Genomic DNA, 14,741 nt, shown 5'->3' with positions numbered 1-14,741 from the left:
CGTTGGACTCCTTTAGGGCTCTCCTTTGTCAACAGTCCTGTTTGTAATATTCATGGACAGGATCTCGAGGCACAGCCGACGTGGTCCTGCTGACATCATCAGGCTGTGACCCAGGGTCAGAAATGATCAGGGCTCTGGGCAAAAATTCCACAGGAACTTACAAAAATGCCTGGGGAATTCAAAATATGGGGGCAAAAAATGTCCCTTTAATGAGTTTCTTTTTTGATAACATCTCATATAGTTTTTAATATTCCTTTCTACATTCTGGAGAAAAAAGTGTTTTTATACAAAGTGCAGCAATGCGCAATCATCTTTTCTTGAACAAGATTAATCTATCAATGTATAAATCAAACTCACTCAGAATGGCAACAAATTCTGAAATGGTTTTCCATGCATAATTCTTTAAAATTATATCCATCTATGTGGTTACAGACAGATGATAAAGAACAGTGAAATCAATCCAGCATTAACTCTTCCATCTTGCCTGCATTGAACTCTGTATTGAACTGTGAGAAGTATCTCACAGAAGATGGATGGCGTAAGTTTTTCCAGCGTCACTCCTCTTGGTAGTCGTATTGGTAGTCACTGCATGATATTGCTCTGCATTTGCATAAAGTTAAACTTTTCTCAACTTTGTGTAGCTAAACACACCCAAATTCTGTAGCCAATGTTGACTGTCGCTCTTGTTGCCAGAATTCACTAGCTCTCATTGAAAAAAAAACGTTTGTATGTAAACTAAAGATTTGTCTTTGTGGCTTCTTCGTTTCAGCTTTTGCCACATGGTAAGTTAATGCTGCTTAGAGAAAATTCTTGAAGAATTTTTATGGTCTTTTCCAACTCAAAACTTAGGGTGAGGGTTTGAGATGTTGCACAGAATTTTGGCGATAAGAGACCACTCGTTGACCAATGAGAAGTAATTCCAATGAGAAGTGAAGGCCTTACTTTCTGAGGTGCCTGGCAGTTGTCGGAGCTGTCTGCTTGGTAACTGTTTGTGTTGGTCCACCAAGATCCAATCAAATGGAGCCACTTTTCCTTGTCTTGAGAGTTAGGGAGGGGCTCTGCCATAAACTGAGATTCCTGGAATGTCATCTTGACCGATTGTTCACCAAAAACATTATATATATATACACTGATCAGCCACAACATTAAAACCACCTGCCTAATATTGTGTAGGTCCCCCTCATGCTGCCAAAACAGCACCAACCTGCATCTCAGAATAGCATTCTAAGATGCTATTCTTCTCACCAGTACAGAGCAGACAAATTCTATACTATACTGAGACTGTTGGGTGTGAAAGTCCCAAGAGATCAGCAGTTACAGAAATACTCAAACCAGCCCATCTGGCACCAACAATCCTCCATGCGATTATCTAATCAGCCAATCATGTGGCAGTAGTGCTGTATCAATCATGCAGATATGGGTCAGGAGCTTCAGTTAATGTTCACATAAACCATCAGAATGCAGAAAAAATGTGATCTCAATAATATGGACCCTGGCATGATTGTTGGTGCCAGATGGGCTTGTGCGCTGTGACTTCCAGCATGCACTGGGTCTGTTTGAGGCCAAGTGGGAAGCCGTTGGATTGAGAGTCAGCACCTCTAAATCTGAGGCCATGGTTCTCGGCTGGAAAAGGGTGGATTGTCCTCGTCTGGTAGGGAGTGAGCATCTTGCTCAAATTGATGAGTTTAAGTATCGCTGGGTGTCAAGTGAGGGTAAATTTAAGCATAAGATCCATATGTGGGTGGGTGCAGTACCTGCAGAAATGCTGTCATGTAACAGACTGTGGTAGTGAAGAGGGATCTAAGCCTAAAGGCATAGCTCTACTTTTACCAGTCGATCTATGCTCTGACCCTCACCTATGGTCATTGGGTATTGACCGAAATAATAAGACTACGTATACAAGTGTCCGAAATAAGCTTTCTTGGCAGAGTAGCTGGGCTGACCCTAATGGTGCGTTTACATACAACGCGATTTGCGTGAGTAATGCGAACCTGTGAGTATTCCCCTTCTCTTCCGGAAAAGGACAGAAGGAGGGGCTTCTACGAATTGGTTCACAGTAAAATACAATGAATAGCTGGAATCAAGTAGCTCACTTTCTTCCAAGCGATGTCTTTTTTCGTCCGGTCTCTGTACATGTATGATGTTGTCATACAATTCCGGGAGCCCACACACCGCTACAACAATTTTTTTCCATCCATTTTTCCATATTTCTTCTGCTCCTACATCAGAACGTTAGTAAAATCCGGACAATCTCAATGCTGATAGGCTTCCGCGACAACACGTCAAGCATATTTTACTTTAGATTAGATTTAATACGCGAATGAAGCGATTTTGCATGTTCAAGTCATTTGTGCCGTCCGGCGAATTCTGCCGTGCAAAACGCTCGCTTCGTGTTGTATGTGAACACACCATAAGGGACAGGGTGCAAAGCAAGGACATCCAAGGACCTTGGAGTAGAGCCGCTCCTCCTCCATGTTGAAAGGAGCATCTGTTGAAAGGAATATGCTGGAGGGATCATATCTCTTGGCTGGTCTGGGAATTCCTTGGGATCCCCCAGGACGAGCTGGAGGATGTGGCCAGAGAAAACACGAATGGGCTGCTTTGCTTAGTCTGCTGCCACTGAGACCCGGACCCGCATAAACGGCAGAAGATAGATGAATGGATGGATAACCTAGGTATGTTTAATCTTAACTAGCCTTTTTCCTCTGATAGCAGATGCTCTGACTCCAGTGAACTTTAGTCGATGTTGTCTCCCTTTTTACATTCTTTAAAACAGAATCAATTATTATTACAGCAATTTCAACAGGCTTCTCAGTGCAGTGTGAATGGTTCTATGCGAACCACATCAACAAAATATCAAGTCCTTCTGTAAATTTCTGCATTTTGTTAATCTGTTTCTGAAGGGGATTAATCCTTAACAGTGGGTTTAATATTGTTGAAGTTTATATCAATAGTCATGGTAGTGAAATATAATGTGTACCGAGAAATTCACAATACACTGATGAACCAAAACATTATGACCACTCACAGGTGAAGCGAATAAAGTTGATCATCTCCTAACAAGGCCACGTGTCAAGGTCTGGGTAGATTAGATGCTAAGCGAATAATCAGTTCTCATAGTCATCCTGTTGAATGAAGGAGAAATGGTCAGGAGTAAAGACCTGAGTGACTTTGAGAAGGGCCAAATTGTTATGGCCAGACGACTGGGTCAGAGCATCTCTGAAATGGCAAGGCTTGTGTGGTGCTCCCGGTCCGCAGTGGTGAGTACATACCGACAGTGGCCTGAGGAGGGTCAAACCAAAAACCAGCAACAGGGTGTTAGGCGCCAAAGGCTTATTAATGCACAAGGGCAACAAAGCCTATCTTGTCTGCTTCAAAACAACCACTGTGGTCTACTGTGGGACAAGACACAGAAAATTGTAATAATGGTTTCGGGAGGAATGTGTCACAACACATTGCATCACACTCTGCTGCATATGAGGCTGCTTAACTGCAGACTGGTCAAAGTGGCCATGATGATTCCTGTCCACCATCGAAAATGCCTAAAATGGGCGCACAAGCATCAAAACTGGACCTTGGAGCAGTGGAAGAAGGTCGCCTGGTCCAATGAGTCCCGTTTTCTTTTATATCACGTGGACTGCAGTGTAAGTATACACCATTTACCAGGGGAAGTGATGGCACCAGGATGCCCTGTGGGAAGACGTCAAGCTAGTGGAGGTAGTGTGATGCCCTGGGCAATGTTCTGTTGGGAAACCCTGGGTCGGGCCATTCATGTGGACATCAATTTCACATGTGCCACCTACCTTAACATTCCTGCAGACCAGGTACACCCCTTCATGGAAACGGTATTTCCTGATGGCATTATCCTCTTTCAACAGGATAATACACTCTGCAACACAGCACACATTGTTCAGGAATGGTTTGAAAAACATGATGAAGAGTTGAAGGTGTTTCCCTGGCCTCCAAATTCCCCAATCTCAATTCCCCAATGGAGGACCTATTCTGTTCCAAAATGACTGTTCCCAGTTCACAAAGCGAGGTCAATAAGACATGGTTGACTAAATCTGGTGTGGAAAACCTGACCTGAAGTCCTATCGAACATCTTTGGGGATGAACTAGGACAGCAAGCAAGGCCCTATTACCTGACCTCACTAATGCTCTTATGTCTTGTTGAACATTTCATTTCAAAAGCATGGCAAAAAGCATTAATTCCTCCCTTAACTTAACAGCTTCCACTATTCTGGGAAGTCAATTCACTTCCATGTGCTCCATTTCATTCACAAGAGCATCAGGAAGGTCAGACATTAAGGTTTGGCAACGTGGAAATGGGAATTTATTGGCATGAGCTTGCATTTCCTGTCTACCACGTTCAGATGCATATGAATAGAAATTGAGTGCCAAGAGTAGTGTGACCGTGGCTTTAGGCACATTGTCATCCAATTTTCTTGAGTACAAAATCCAAATGCAATTTTAGACCCACGTCTGTTCTTAGCACAAACTCTAAACTCAGTCCATGCATTTGCAGTTTGGGGACTCCACCAGCAGAGGCTACCAAAGTGCATGTCAAACTACAATGCAAGTTAATATCATATCCTTGACAATTACAGTGAATACAAGCCATGATAGCTTGTGTCAGTAGATCAGTATGATTAATTAAACTCACATTATTTATAACTACAGCCCACATCTATTTAGTCCTGAAAGAGCATGTCATAAAGGTATACCTGATATTTAAGGATGCAGCTACTTGGCAAAATAATGTAAGCCACAAATTATCTATATTTCTATTGTATTCTAATGTATAGCAACTAATTTATATTGCATGATTTTGCCAAACCCACATGCCTAGACTTACAATTCTCTTGCACAAAAATAAAACTTAAATGGCAACGCCGACTATGGCGTATCCCATTGCACTGGTTAAAGTGTGAACACAACTGAGAAGAGAATTTCATTTGGGTACTTGACTTTTAATTGGCACAATGTTTAAGGAGAGCTTTTTAGTTTGTCAGTCCATTCTTATTTAAAGGCAATTTTTAAATACAAATAAATCATGCTAAAATAATAAAGCATTATTACAGAACAACTACATAATTTATATTATTCATCCACATCACTTCCATTTTCACAGAAAATAAAAACCTCTATTGCAATTGAGCTGAACTTTTGTATTTCATTTAATATGTTAGGAATTTTTACTGAAGTCTTTAAAAGCTATGAAAAAACCTCATTCAATAAATGCAAATAGTAATAATAATCTGCGGTTCTCCAATTGCTTTAGCTCGTTGACAGGCCATAATAAAAATATATAACTTGTCAAAAATAAGACTGCTCATGTAAAATGAATCGGCAACATTTTAATTTGTTAGTTAAAGAAGAAGGTGAGGATGCAGAGGTTATTCTAGTCTTTCGTCTCCTTCTTCCACATCTTTGAGACTGAGCACCTCCAGAGCTCCCTTTCCTTTAGTCTCACAGCGGATGAGCTCATCAATCTCACGGAAACAGCCTGGATCAATCAAACACACCTGAAAGGGGAGGGAACACAAATTAAGGGGAGTACCTTAACTCAAATAAACCATGCGCAAGTACTTAAGTGCCCAAAAGAAGTTCCCATGCACATTTCAGTTGGTTCTATGTTTTGTACTAAATTTTGAATTATAGGTGAACTCTTGTCATTTTCTTCCATATTAAAAACATTTTACTCCAAAAGAAATGAATACTTAATGAAACGTGTCTTTATTTCTATATCAGCAGCCTAATAAAAGTGGTTTTATTTTGCATGGTGCTGGGCTGCCTCATTGTGGAAAGCTACAGTACGTTTAGATCTCAATGACCAGCCAAATACTACTTGCTTCATCTTACCGTATGTTTCCTGTGGCGTGGAATACATCAGCTCAACGCTGCTTCTTTGGGGCGTGGTATATTATGACTCCTTTAAAATTCAGAGATCAATCTTTTACTCTGCGCGGCAACCCTCTACAATGCAAATAAGTCACTCGCATATCCCACTAAATTTCACGCTACAAGAAATAAAAAATGCCTGTGATAAGCCAATGAATGTTTTGTTTTGCGATTTCACTTGCAAGTGTTTAAATATTACAGTGGTGAAGTTGGTTTGAAACTTTGATAATGATAAAACAATAATAAAATTGGTCAAATGTATATTTTTCGTAATGTACCAAGTTAAAAGTTCCCCAGTTTAATTAACAGGATTAGCTGGGAGGGAATTTCTTTAATATGTAAAAAGAATTTAAATAATTCATAACCAGAATATTACAAATGAATCGGAATCTAAAATCGTTATCAAATTGAGAGCTTGTGAATCAGAATCTAATCGAATATGTATAAATAACCAGCCCTCTTGTGTGCAAAAAACAATGCCCCTACATAATTTTTTTTTTAAATATATTGCGATATATTGACGATTGTATCGGCCCAGCCAAAATAGAGTGCAACAGTGCTCGCCCACTTTGGGTTCCGGAAGTATTTTTCCCATTCATTTCTTCCATAGACTTCAATCAAATCCTTAAATAAAAAAGTTGTGATCCATGAACCAAACCAACCAGCTCTGAGGAGAATCACAACACCACAAACTTTGTTTTGAAGAAAAAAGGTATTTGAAAATCAGACGCAAAGACAAAAAAGTAGTTACCGTCTTCCCTGAGGGCACAGACTACAATCCCATGAAGCATTTCGAATGATGTCATTGAATAAAAAACTATGGGAATATACTTCCTGGCCAAAAAAAAAGTTGCACACTCTAATATTTAGTTGGACCACCTTTAGCTTTGATTATGGCAGCATTCGTTATGACGTTGTTTCGACAACAATTGTTTTGCAACATTTATTTCCATTCATTTTTAGCCGAGCTCTTTTCACGGCTAGGGAGTCGAACCACTCCGTAAAGTCTTCTCCAGCACATCCCAAAGACTTTGGGGTTAATGTCAGGACTCTGTGGTGGCCAGTTCATGAGTGAAAATGATTCCTCTAGCTCCCTGAACCACTCTTTCACAATTTGAGCACAATAAATCTTGCCATTGTTGTCCTGGAATATGCCCGTGCCGTCAGGGAAGAAAAAATCCATTGATGGATAACCTGGTCATTCTGTACATTCAGGTAGTGACTGATTTCATTTTATTGCTGCATAACGTTGCTGAGCCTCGACCTGACCAATTGAAGCAACCCCAGATTATAACACTAATCCAGAGGCTTGTACAGTGGACTCTATGCATGATGGGAGCATCGCTTCATGCACTTCCCTTCTTACCCTGACAAGCGCATTGCTTTAGAATAGGGTATATCTGGACTCAACAGACAACATGACCTTTTTCCATTGCTCCACAGTCCAATCTTTATGGTCTCTAGCAAACTGAAGTCGTTTTTCCGATTAGCCTCACTAACAAGTGTCTTTCTTGTGGCCACACAGCTGTTTAGTTCCAAACCTATAAATTCTCGTCACATTGTGGGAGTGGAAATGCTCTTACTTTCACTATTAAACATAGCTGTGAGTTCAACTGTCATTTATTATGATGTGACTTCAAGAGTTTTAGTGATCTCCAACCACTATCATTCAAGATTTTTTCCGACCGCATTTCTTCCGTAAAGCTGATGGTTCACCACTATCCTTCCAGGTTTTAATAATCCGTTGGACAGTTCTTAACCCATTTCCAGCAATCTCCTTAGATGTTTTCTTTGCTTGATGCAGGCCAATAATCTGCACCTCCTGAAACACAGTAACATCTTTTCCGCGACCACGGGATCTGTCTTCTGACATGGTTGTTGAAGAAATGAGAAGCTACACACTGTATCAGTTAGCGTTAAAACAATTGTTGCCAGCTGAAACATATGAATCACTTAAATAATGGTCCAATCACAGGCTTTTAAGAGCCTGCTTCTTTTTTTTTTTTTTTTTTATCCAAACGGCTCTAGGTAATGTATAAAACTATTGATTTTAGGTTGTTGGTTATAAGTATAGAAACAATATTTTGCGTTTATTGCAAAATATCCCAATATGTACAAATAGAAGTAGTTTAAGGGTGAAGGGAGACCGACTCAATTACGTCATTAACAGTGCGTCATGGGAGGTCGCTCTGAGGCACGTTTTGCGGGTTTCATTGGCCGCGGTTCTCTGATTGGTGGATCTTTCTCTGCTGTACCATGGATTATGTAGTTTTTTACCATGAATTCCACTAATAAACACCCATTTTAAACAATGAAGTTGAGAATGCAGATGGATGGCTTCAACGGAAGTATACACTACAGATGAAAAACCTTGTATCTCACGGTAGGACTGTCTTTTACGTTTTATCTGTTATCTTTGAAAATCAGTTTGTCTATGGGATGGGACTTCCGGAACCAGACTGTTGTGCTCCATTGACATTGAGGGGGACTCAATATACCCTTTATATTTGACAACATCCTTGTATATCAAAAAATATATATATAATTAATAAATTGAGCCTGAAGGGTCTTACCATCTCAAGCTCTTCATCAAAGTCTTCGCTCTCCACCACCTTTATTAAAGATTTGAGCTTTTCTTTCAGTCTCTTCCCATCCTTGGCTGGCCAGACGACACGTACCCGCATATGAGCTCTCTGGATCTGAATTGACTCCTTCAGTTGTTTGATGACCTCAAGTGCCTGAAGAGGGCGACACTGACCTACATTAAACTGTCTTCAACACTGAAAGGGCATATTTATAGTAATATTGTGCAGTAAGGATCTACAGGTTAACATTAGTTACTGCATTAGATATCCTGAACTGACAATGCACAATAATCTTGTAGAGCATTTATTAATCTTGGCTAATTTAGAAATGTCTTCTTGTTCATTGACATATTGTGTTAACTATTGTTTGTAAACTAATGATTCCATGTTTATGAAGAGTTTTATTTCTGTTGCATGACCTAAAGCAAATGTGTAGTGCAAGATGTCAAACAATTAAAACACAGACTTCATTCTCAGATGATCAAGCAGTCTACAGACCTGCTGTTTAGTGCTTTTGTTTGCTTTAACGGAGTAGTGAATGTCCTTCATCGCTCGCTCTATAAGGTTCACTGTGTAGGGCCGTTTGGTCTCAGGATTCACACATTTTTCAGCCACAATTGTTGCGATATCTCGAAACATCTGTTCCAGCTGATTGTGACGCTCCTTGTCTGATACCTGTAGTTCTCCTTTAGATAAAATCTGTAAATGTATGAAAACAATTTGTATTCAACAACAAAAATTGAATGATGAAGCAATTCAGATCAAACCAAACCTGCACACAACAGCAAACTCACCTGTTTGCATATTTCTGTCAGATCTTCTGTGCCAAAAGCTTTCAGGTCATCTTTCTTTGCCACTTGACCCTTAGACACATTTACAAACACGGTGTTCGTCTGCAGGACTTCATCGAGGTCTTTCTCACTATTATTTTTTTTTAAAGAAAGAACAATAAAAAATACAACTGGTTTAAAATACATTGAAACAAAAATTGCAGAACTAAAACTGTGTTATTTAACTTATTCTGAATGACAGTTTAATATAGAAATAAACAAGCTGCTTTGCTCGCATACGTTAACTTAATTTAAGAAATGATGCCATCTTGTACTAAATGATCATTCTATTTTGATTATATGATAATGGTAAAATTATTTGCTTATCTGAAAACTAAACTGAATTGATTGCAACTAATTCTGCATGCTGTATATTTATGAATTTGATAAAAACTTTGACTTGAAATACCAGTCACACTGGCCTTCAACCATAAAAAAGTCACGTAATACAATTACAATCCCAGTGCAGCTTTTTAAAGGTTAATTAATAAACAAAAAATAGTATGTAATAACGGATTAAACAAAAAACTAAGGCATGAACATGAAAATTAATACTTCTAAATCACATACGCAGCATGTTATTCACGCATTGTTAACTCACGCTCCAGATCTCCAACTCATCACTTTGTTTTTATAACAGGCTATTTCAAATCTTTTCCCTCCTTTCTTCATTCGCACGACGGCGACATTTGTTAATCTGATCTGGTTAGTTGGTGTGAATATTGACATGTTTGACTCCCTTTAGTTCAACGTGAAACTTCTCTGCTGTGTCTCTTCATCGAGTCTCTCACTAAAGTAAACAAAGTAAAACGATTCAGCGCCATCTACATGACTGGAGGACATACGCATGTCTGTTATCGGCTGTACGTCCAATTTGGTTATTAAACGCACAATAATATTTTCTGGCACTGAAAATATGTATTTACTGATGTAAAAAACAGCACCATCACTATTTGAAAAAAGTCATTTTTAATCAAGTCTAGACAGGCCCCATTTCTATCAGCCATCACTCCAACACATTATCCTTGAGTAATCATGCTAAACTGATAATTTGGTTCTAGAAAATCACTTGCCATTATATCAAACACAGTTGAAAGATATTTGGTTAGTTGAATGAAGCTTAACATTGTCTTTGTGTTTGTTTTTGAGTTGCCACAGTGTGCAATAGACTGGCATGTCTTAAGGTCAGTATTAGGTCAAAAATAGCAACGAAACGACTTAAAAGAAACGACTTTCTCTAGAATGAAAGCTAAACAATGCTTGAAATTGCCAAAAAACCTGAAGATTTTATACAAAGGTGTACACTACAGTCTTCAAAGACAAAGCACAACTGTCTCTAACAAGGACAGAAAGAGATGTGGAAGACCAGATGTGCAACTAAACAAGAGGATAAGTACATCAGAGACTCTAGATTGAGAAATAGACACCTCACATGTCCTCCGCTGACAGCTTCATTGAATTCTACCCACTCAACACCAGTTTCATGTACAACAGTAAAGAGTAGACTCAGGGGTGTAGGCCTTATGGGAAGAATTGCAAAGAAAAAGACACTTTTGAAACAGAAAAACAAAAAGAAAAGGTTAGAATGCGCAAAGAAACACAGATAATTGGAAAAGAGTGTTCTGGATCTTAACCCCATTGAGCTTTTGTGGCATCAGCTAGACTGTAAGGTGTGTGAGAAGTGCCCGACAAGACAGTCACATCTATGTCAAGTGCTACAGGAAGTGTGGGGTGAAATGTCACCTGAGTATCTGGTCATACTGACAGCTAGAATAACAAGGATCTGCAAAGCTGTCATTGCTGCACATGGAGGATAGTTTTATGACAACTCTGAAGTAGTTTAAGAAGTTCTGAATTTTTTTTTCAAATTGTAATAGTAATTTTTCACATTATTATTGTCCTGACTATACATTGGGATCAGTTGAATGCCACTTTGGTAAATAAAAGTACCAATTTCTTTCTATAAGAGCAAAATCTGTAAATTATTCCAAACTTTTAAAGGGATAATTCACCCAAAAATTTTAATTATCTAATTATTTACTCACCCATATGCCATCCCAGATGTGTGTGAAAATCTTTCTCCTCCTGAACACAAACGAAGATTTTTTAAGAATATTTCCATTCTGTAGGTCTACTAAACTATTCAAATGAATGGGGTTAAAAACATTCAAGCACCAAAAAACACATAAAGGAAGCATAAAATAATCCATACAAGACTCCAGTGGTTTAATCCATAGCTGTGTCCCAAACGACACACTATACGCTGTACCAGGGGTGTCAAACTCGGTTCCTGGAGGGCCACAGTCCAGCAGAGTTTAGCTCCAACCCTAATTAAACACACCTCAAGAGGATAATCAAAGACTTCAGGCTTGAAGATTACTGAAGGCATTTTGGAGCAGGGCTGGAACTAAACTCTGCATGGCTGTGGCCCTCCAGGAACTGAGTTTGACACCCCTGCGCTATACACTATGCAATGGTTAGCACTGTTGCCTCACAGCAAGAAGGTGCGGGTTCGAGTCCCAGCTCAACTGGGCCTTTCTGTGTGGAGTTTGCATGTTCTCCCCGTGTTCGCATGGGTTTCCGCTGGGTGCTCCAGTTTCCCCCACAAGTCCAAAAACATGTAGGTTAAGTGAATTGGAGACTCTAAATTGCCCCGTAGGTGTGAGTGAGAGTCCCCCAGCCACTGGGGGTTGCATCAGGTAGGGCATCTGATGTAAAACCTGCGCCGGATGCTCTGCTGTGGAAACCCTAATGGGAGCAGCTGAAAGAAGAAGTATTGTACCAAATGGAACACATAAAAAAATTTTAATACACAGAAGCATTCGACATTTAGTAGCCGACGGAAGTGACGTTTCAAGCACATGTGATGTGTTCCTGCTAGCTGTAGCACATTAGCCAACATCAGTTCAACACTTGTATCTTAAACAACGTAAATATTCACACATTGTGAGGTGATGGTAAAGCATTCCACTCACATTTGTAAGGTGATTTATCCACATAAGTTTCGATAGCTGCAACATTCTTTATTTTGTCAGACCAGCAGTGCAGCCAGGTACCTCCGCCCCTTCCGCTATGCACATGCTCCGAGTGCATGAAATGTCCAACATTCCACACTCCGTTTTAACGGCTGAAAAATGCATCTTCCGGGTACTTAAAGAACACTTCTTTTTGCTGCATTTTCAATGTTAACATACTTCTCGCACTACTTACAATGCAAAATGCCGCATAATATTGTAGAAGTGTGCAGTTTGGAACGCATCTCATGTCTTCTGAATTGATCCAATTAATGATTTTAGGTGAGAACAGACCAAAATGTAACTCCTTTTTCACTATAAATCTTGGCATCGTGATTTCAACTTGATTACACTTCCTATAGCGCCATCTAACAATTTGCGCATGCATCAAGCTCTAGGACATGTAATCAAATTTGAAATTATGATCGTGCTAAGAGACTGCAATAGCAAGATGTACAGTAAAACATTAATTATATTTTGGTCTATTCTCACCCAAAACAGATTAGATTGCTTCAGAAGATATGTATTTAACCAATAGAGTTTTATGGATTACATTTATGCTGCCTTTATGTGCTTTATGGATCTTCAAAATTTTAGTCACCATTCACTTGCACATTGTATGGACCTACAGAGCTGAGATATTTTTCTAAAAATTGTCGATAAATAATAAAAAATTATAAGTTACAATTCAGTCCATTTTTTATATATTTGGGGAGTTTTTTTTTTATTTAATTTTTTACTTATAAGTGATGTTAAAAATATAGTTTTTTATGAACCAAGCCAAATATAGCCTATTTACAATATAATATTAGCTACACCTGCTATGATGTGTGAGTACACACATTTATTCATTGAACGCCAGTTTTTTTTGTTTGTTTTGTACTGATATAGTTTACTGTGATCTTAGCAAAAATGTATGAAAGCCAGTGTTGACACTAAGCAGAGATACTGGCAGATAATAATCCAGTACATACACTATGTTCAAGCCAAATCTACGCCCTTGTCAGAAGTTTCTCTAGAAAGACAGGATTTGTTCAGTACAATTCAATTAATCACTGATTCATTCATACTGCCTTATCTTGAAGCTTCAGATAACACATGAAATAACATCTTAAATTTGATGATGCATGATGTCACACAGATATCATATCTCTCACCGCTTGACTCTTGAGAAAAAAATGATGGCTTCTTTTGGTCAACTTTTATATAAGATTTTACCATATGTCAACATACTCAATGATAGTACTATATATTTGGAATACATTTTGAAAGTGTCTGGTTAAGAAAAGTTAATGTGGGCCATATAACTGATTTCTACATTCTGCTACAGGTCATTTGTAAAATTATTTAGCCTGTTTATATTCTGATGTCAGATATAATGGCAAAAATCTTTATATGTTAGTTTGAATTTGAAATAGTTGTAATAACCTGCCACTGAACCTACAGTGAAATCAATGTTTGATTCAATGTACAAACGGATGAGATTAATGAACTGTTACTGTTTCAAGTTGTTATATTTTTGTAACCTAGACTTGTCGTTGAACATGACAAAGGAAAGGTTACTGCAGATTCATGGACGCGATGTACCATCACCATGATTGCACAACCATCACCCTTAACACGCTGCATTTGCGTGTGAAACATCAATACAACACCATCATATAGATTCGTCCACTGCATTACCAGGTGGACTTCTATTTAAATAATAGTTTATAGTTTGTGCTTATCGAAATAAGGATAAACTATGTACATATTTAATGCTATAAAATCATATACATACTTCTTCATTTACCCATGAAAAGAATCAAAAGTCCGCAAATATATCACGTCCCCCCTCCCCTCAGAAGAATGGTCTAGTCGAACGTGTATGACTGCGCGGTGACGTCTGATTTCCGCATCGCGTTAATCGCTTGACAGTGTAGAAGTGAACAGGTAAGAACTTTCCTAAAACTTGTATCGTTTTAAAAATATAGTTTTAGAGTTAATATCAACCTTAACAATATTATTAACGAATTTATTAGGTATCATCTTTTAATGATGTGTTCATTGGTAAAGTATTTTTTTATTTTTTTTTATTTTTTTTTATTTTCTCATTTAGTTGTTCTTGGGTTTTATAGAAACAAACAAAGCACACAACCGACTTCACGTGCACAGCGTGTTTTATTTCTGATTGTACAGTTTTGCTGCAGTTTTGAGTTTAAAGGTTTGCTCAATACTAGCATGCTTTCACAGTTATGTTATTTTACTTGTAATTCACTTGTGCATTTATTTCCATTAACAAATAAACAAATATACTGTTAGTTGTTTAGTATGAGCTTTCTACATGAGTTGGTTTGTAGTAAGTAATATTCACAAGCATCAACAATGTTAGTGTACTAATTGTTCAGAATGATGTGTAAAGTGAAATATTA

The 14,741-nt window shown here is 38.4% G+C and overlaps 2 protein-coding genes across 3 annotated transcripts in view; one reads left to right on the top strand and one right to left on the bottom strand.

Moving 5' to 3' along the window:
* Positions 1 to 4,960: 4,960 nt before the first annotated feature.
* On the bottom strand, positions 4,961 to 10,095 carry LOC127629844 (ribosome maturation protein SBDS-like). The gene is made up of 5 exons (XM_052107121.1): positions 9,918 to 10,095; positions 9,281 to 9,407; positions 8,985 to 9,185; positions 8,475 to 8,639; positions 4,961 to 5,525 (listed from the first exon to the last, which is right to left on the bottom strand). The coding sequence occupies exons 1-5, from the start codon at positions 10,043 to 10,045 to the stop codon at positions 5,397 to 5,399; spliced, it is 750 nt and encodes a 249-aa protein (XP_051963081.1). The 5' UTR covers positions 10,046 to 10,095; the 3' UTR covers positions 4,961 to 5,396.
* Positions 10,096 to 14,215: 4,120 nt separating this feature from the next.
* The window catches only part of LOC127629839 (NADPH--cytochrome P450 reductase-like), a 50,530-nt gene continuing 50,004 nt past the window's right edge, over positions 14,216 to 14,741 (top strand). The window contains exon 1 of one of the 2 annotated variants that reach the window (XM_052107112.1): positions 14,216 to 14,262. The gene's annotated coding sequence lies outside the window, so the exon portion shown is untranslated. The remainder of the gene's footprint in view (positions 14,263 to 14,741) is intronic. The other variant, XM_052107111.1, reaches the window with a different exon arrangement.

Source organism: Xyrauchen texanus, chromosome 36 (assembly GCF_025860055.1).
Source record: "Xyrauchen texanus isolate HMW12.3.18 chromosome 36, RBS_HiC_50CHRs, whole genome shotgun sequence".
NCBI classification, from domain to species: Eukaryota; Metazoa; Chordata; class Actinopteri; order Cypriniformes; family Catostomidae; genus Xyrauchen; species Xyrauchen texanus.
This window is presented reverse-complemented; position numbering and strand designations above follow the sequence as displayed.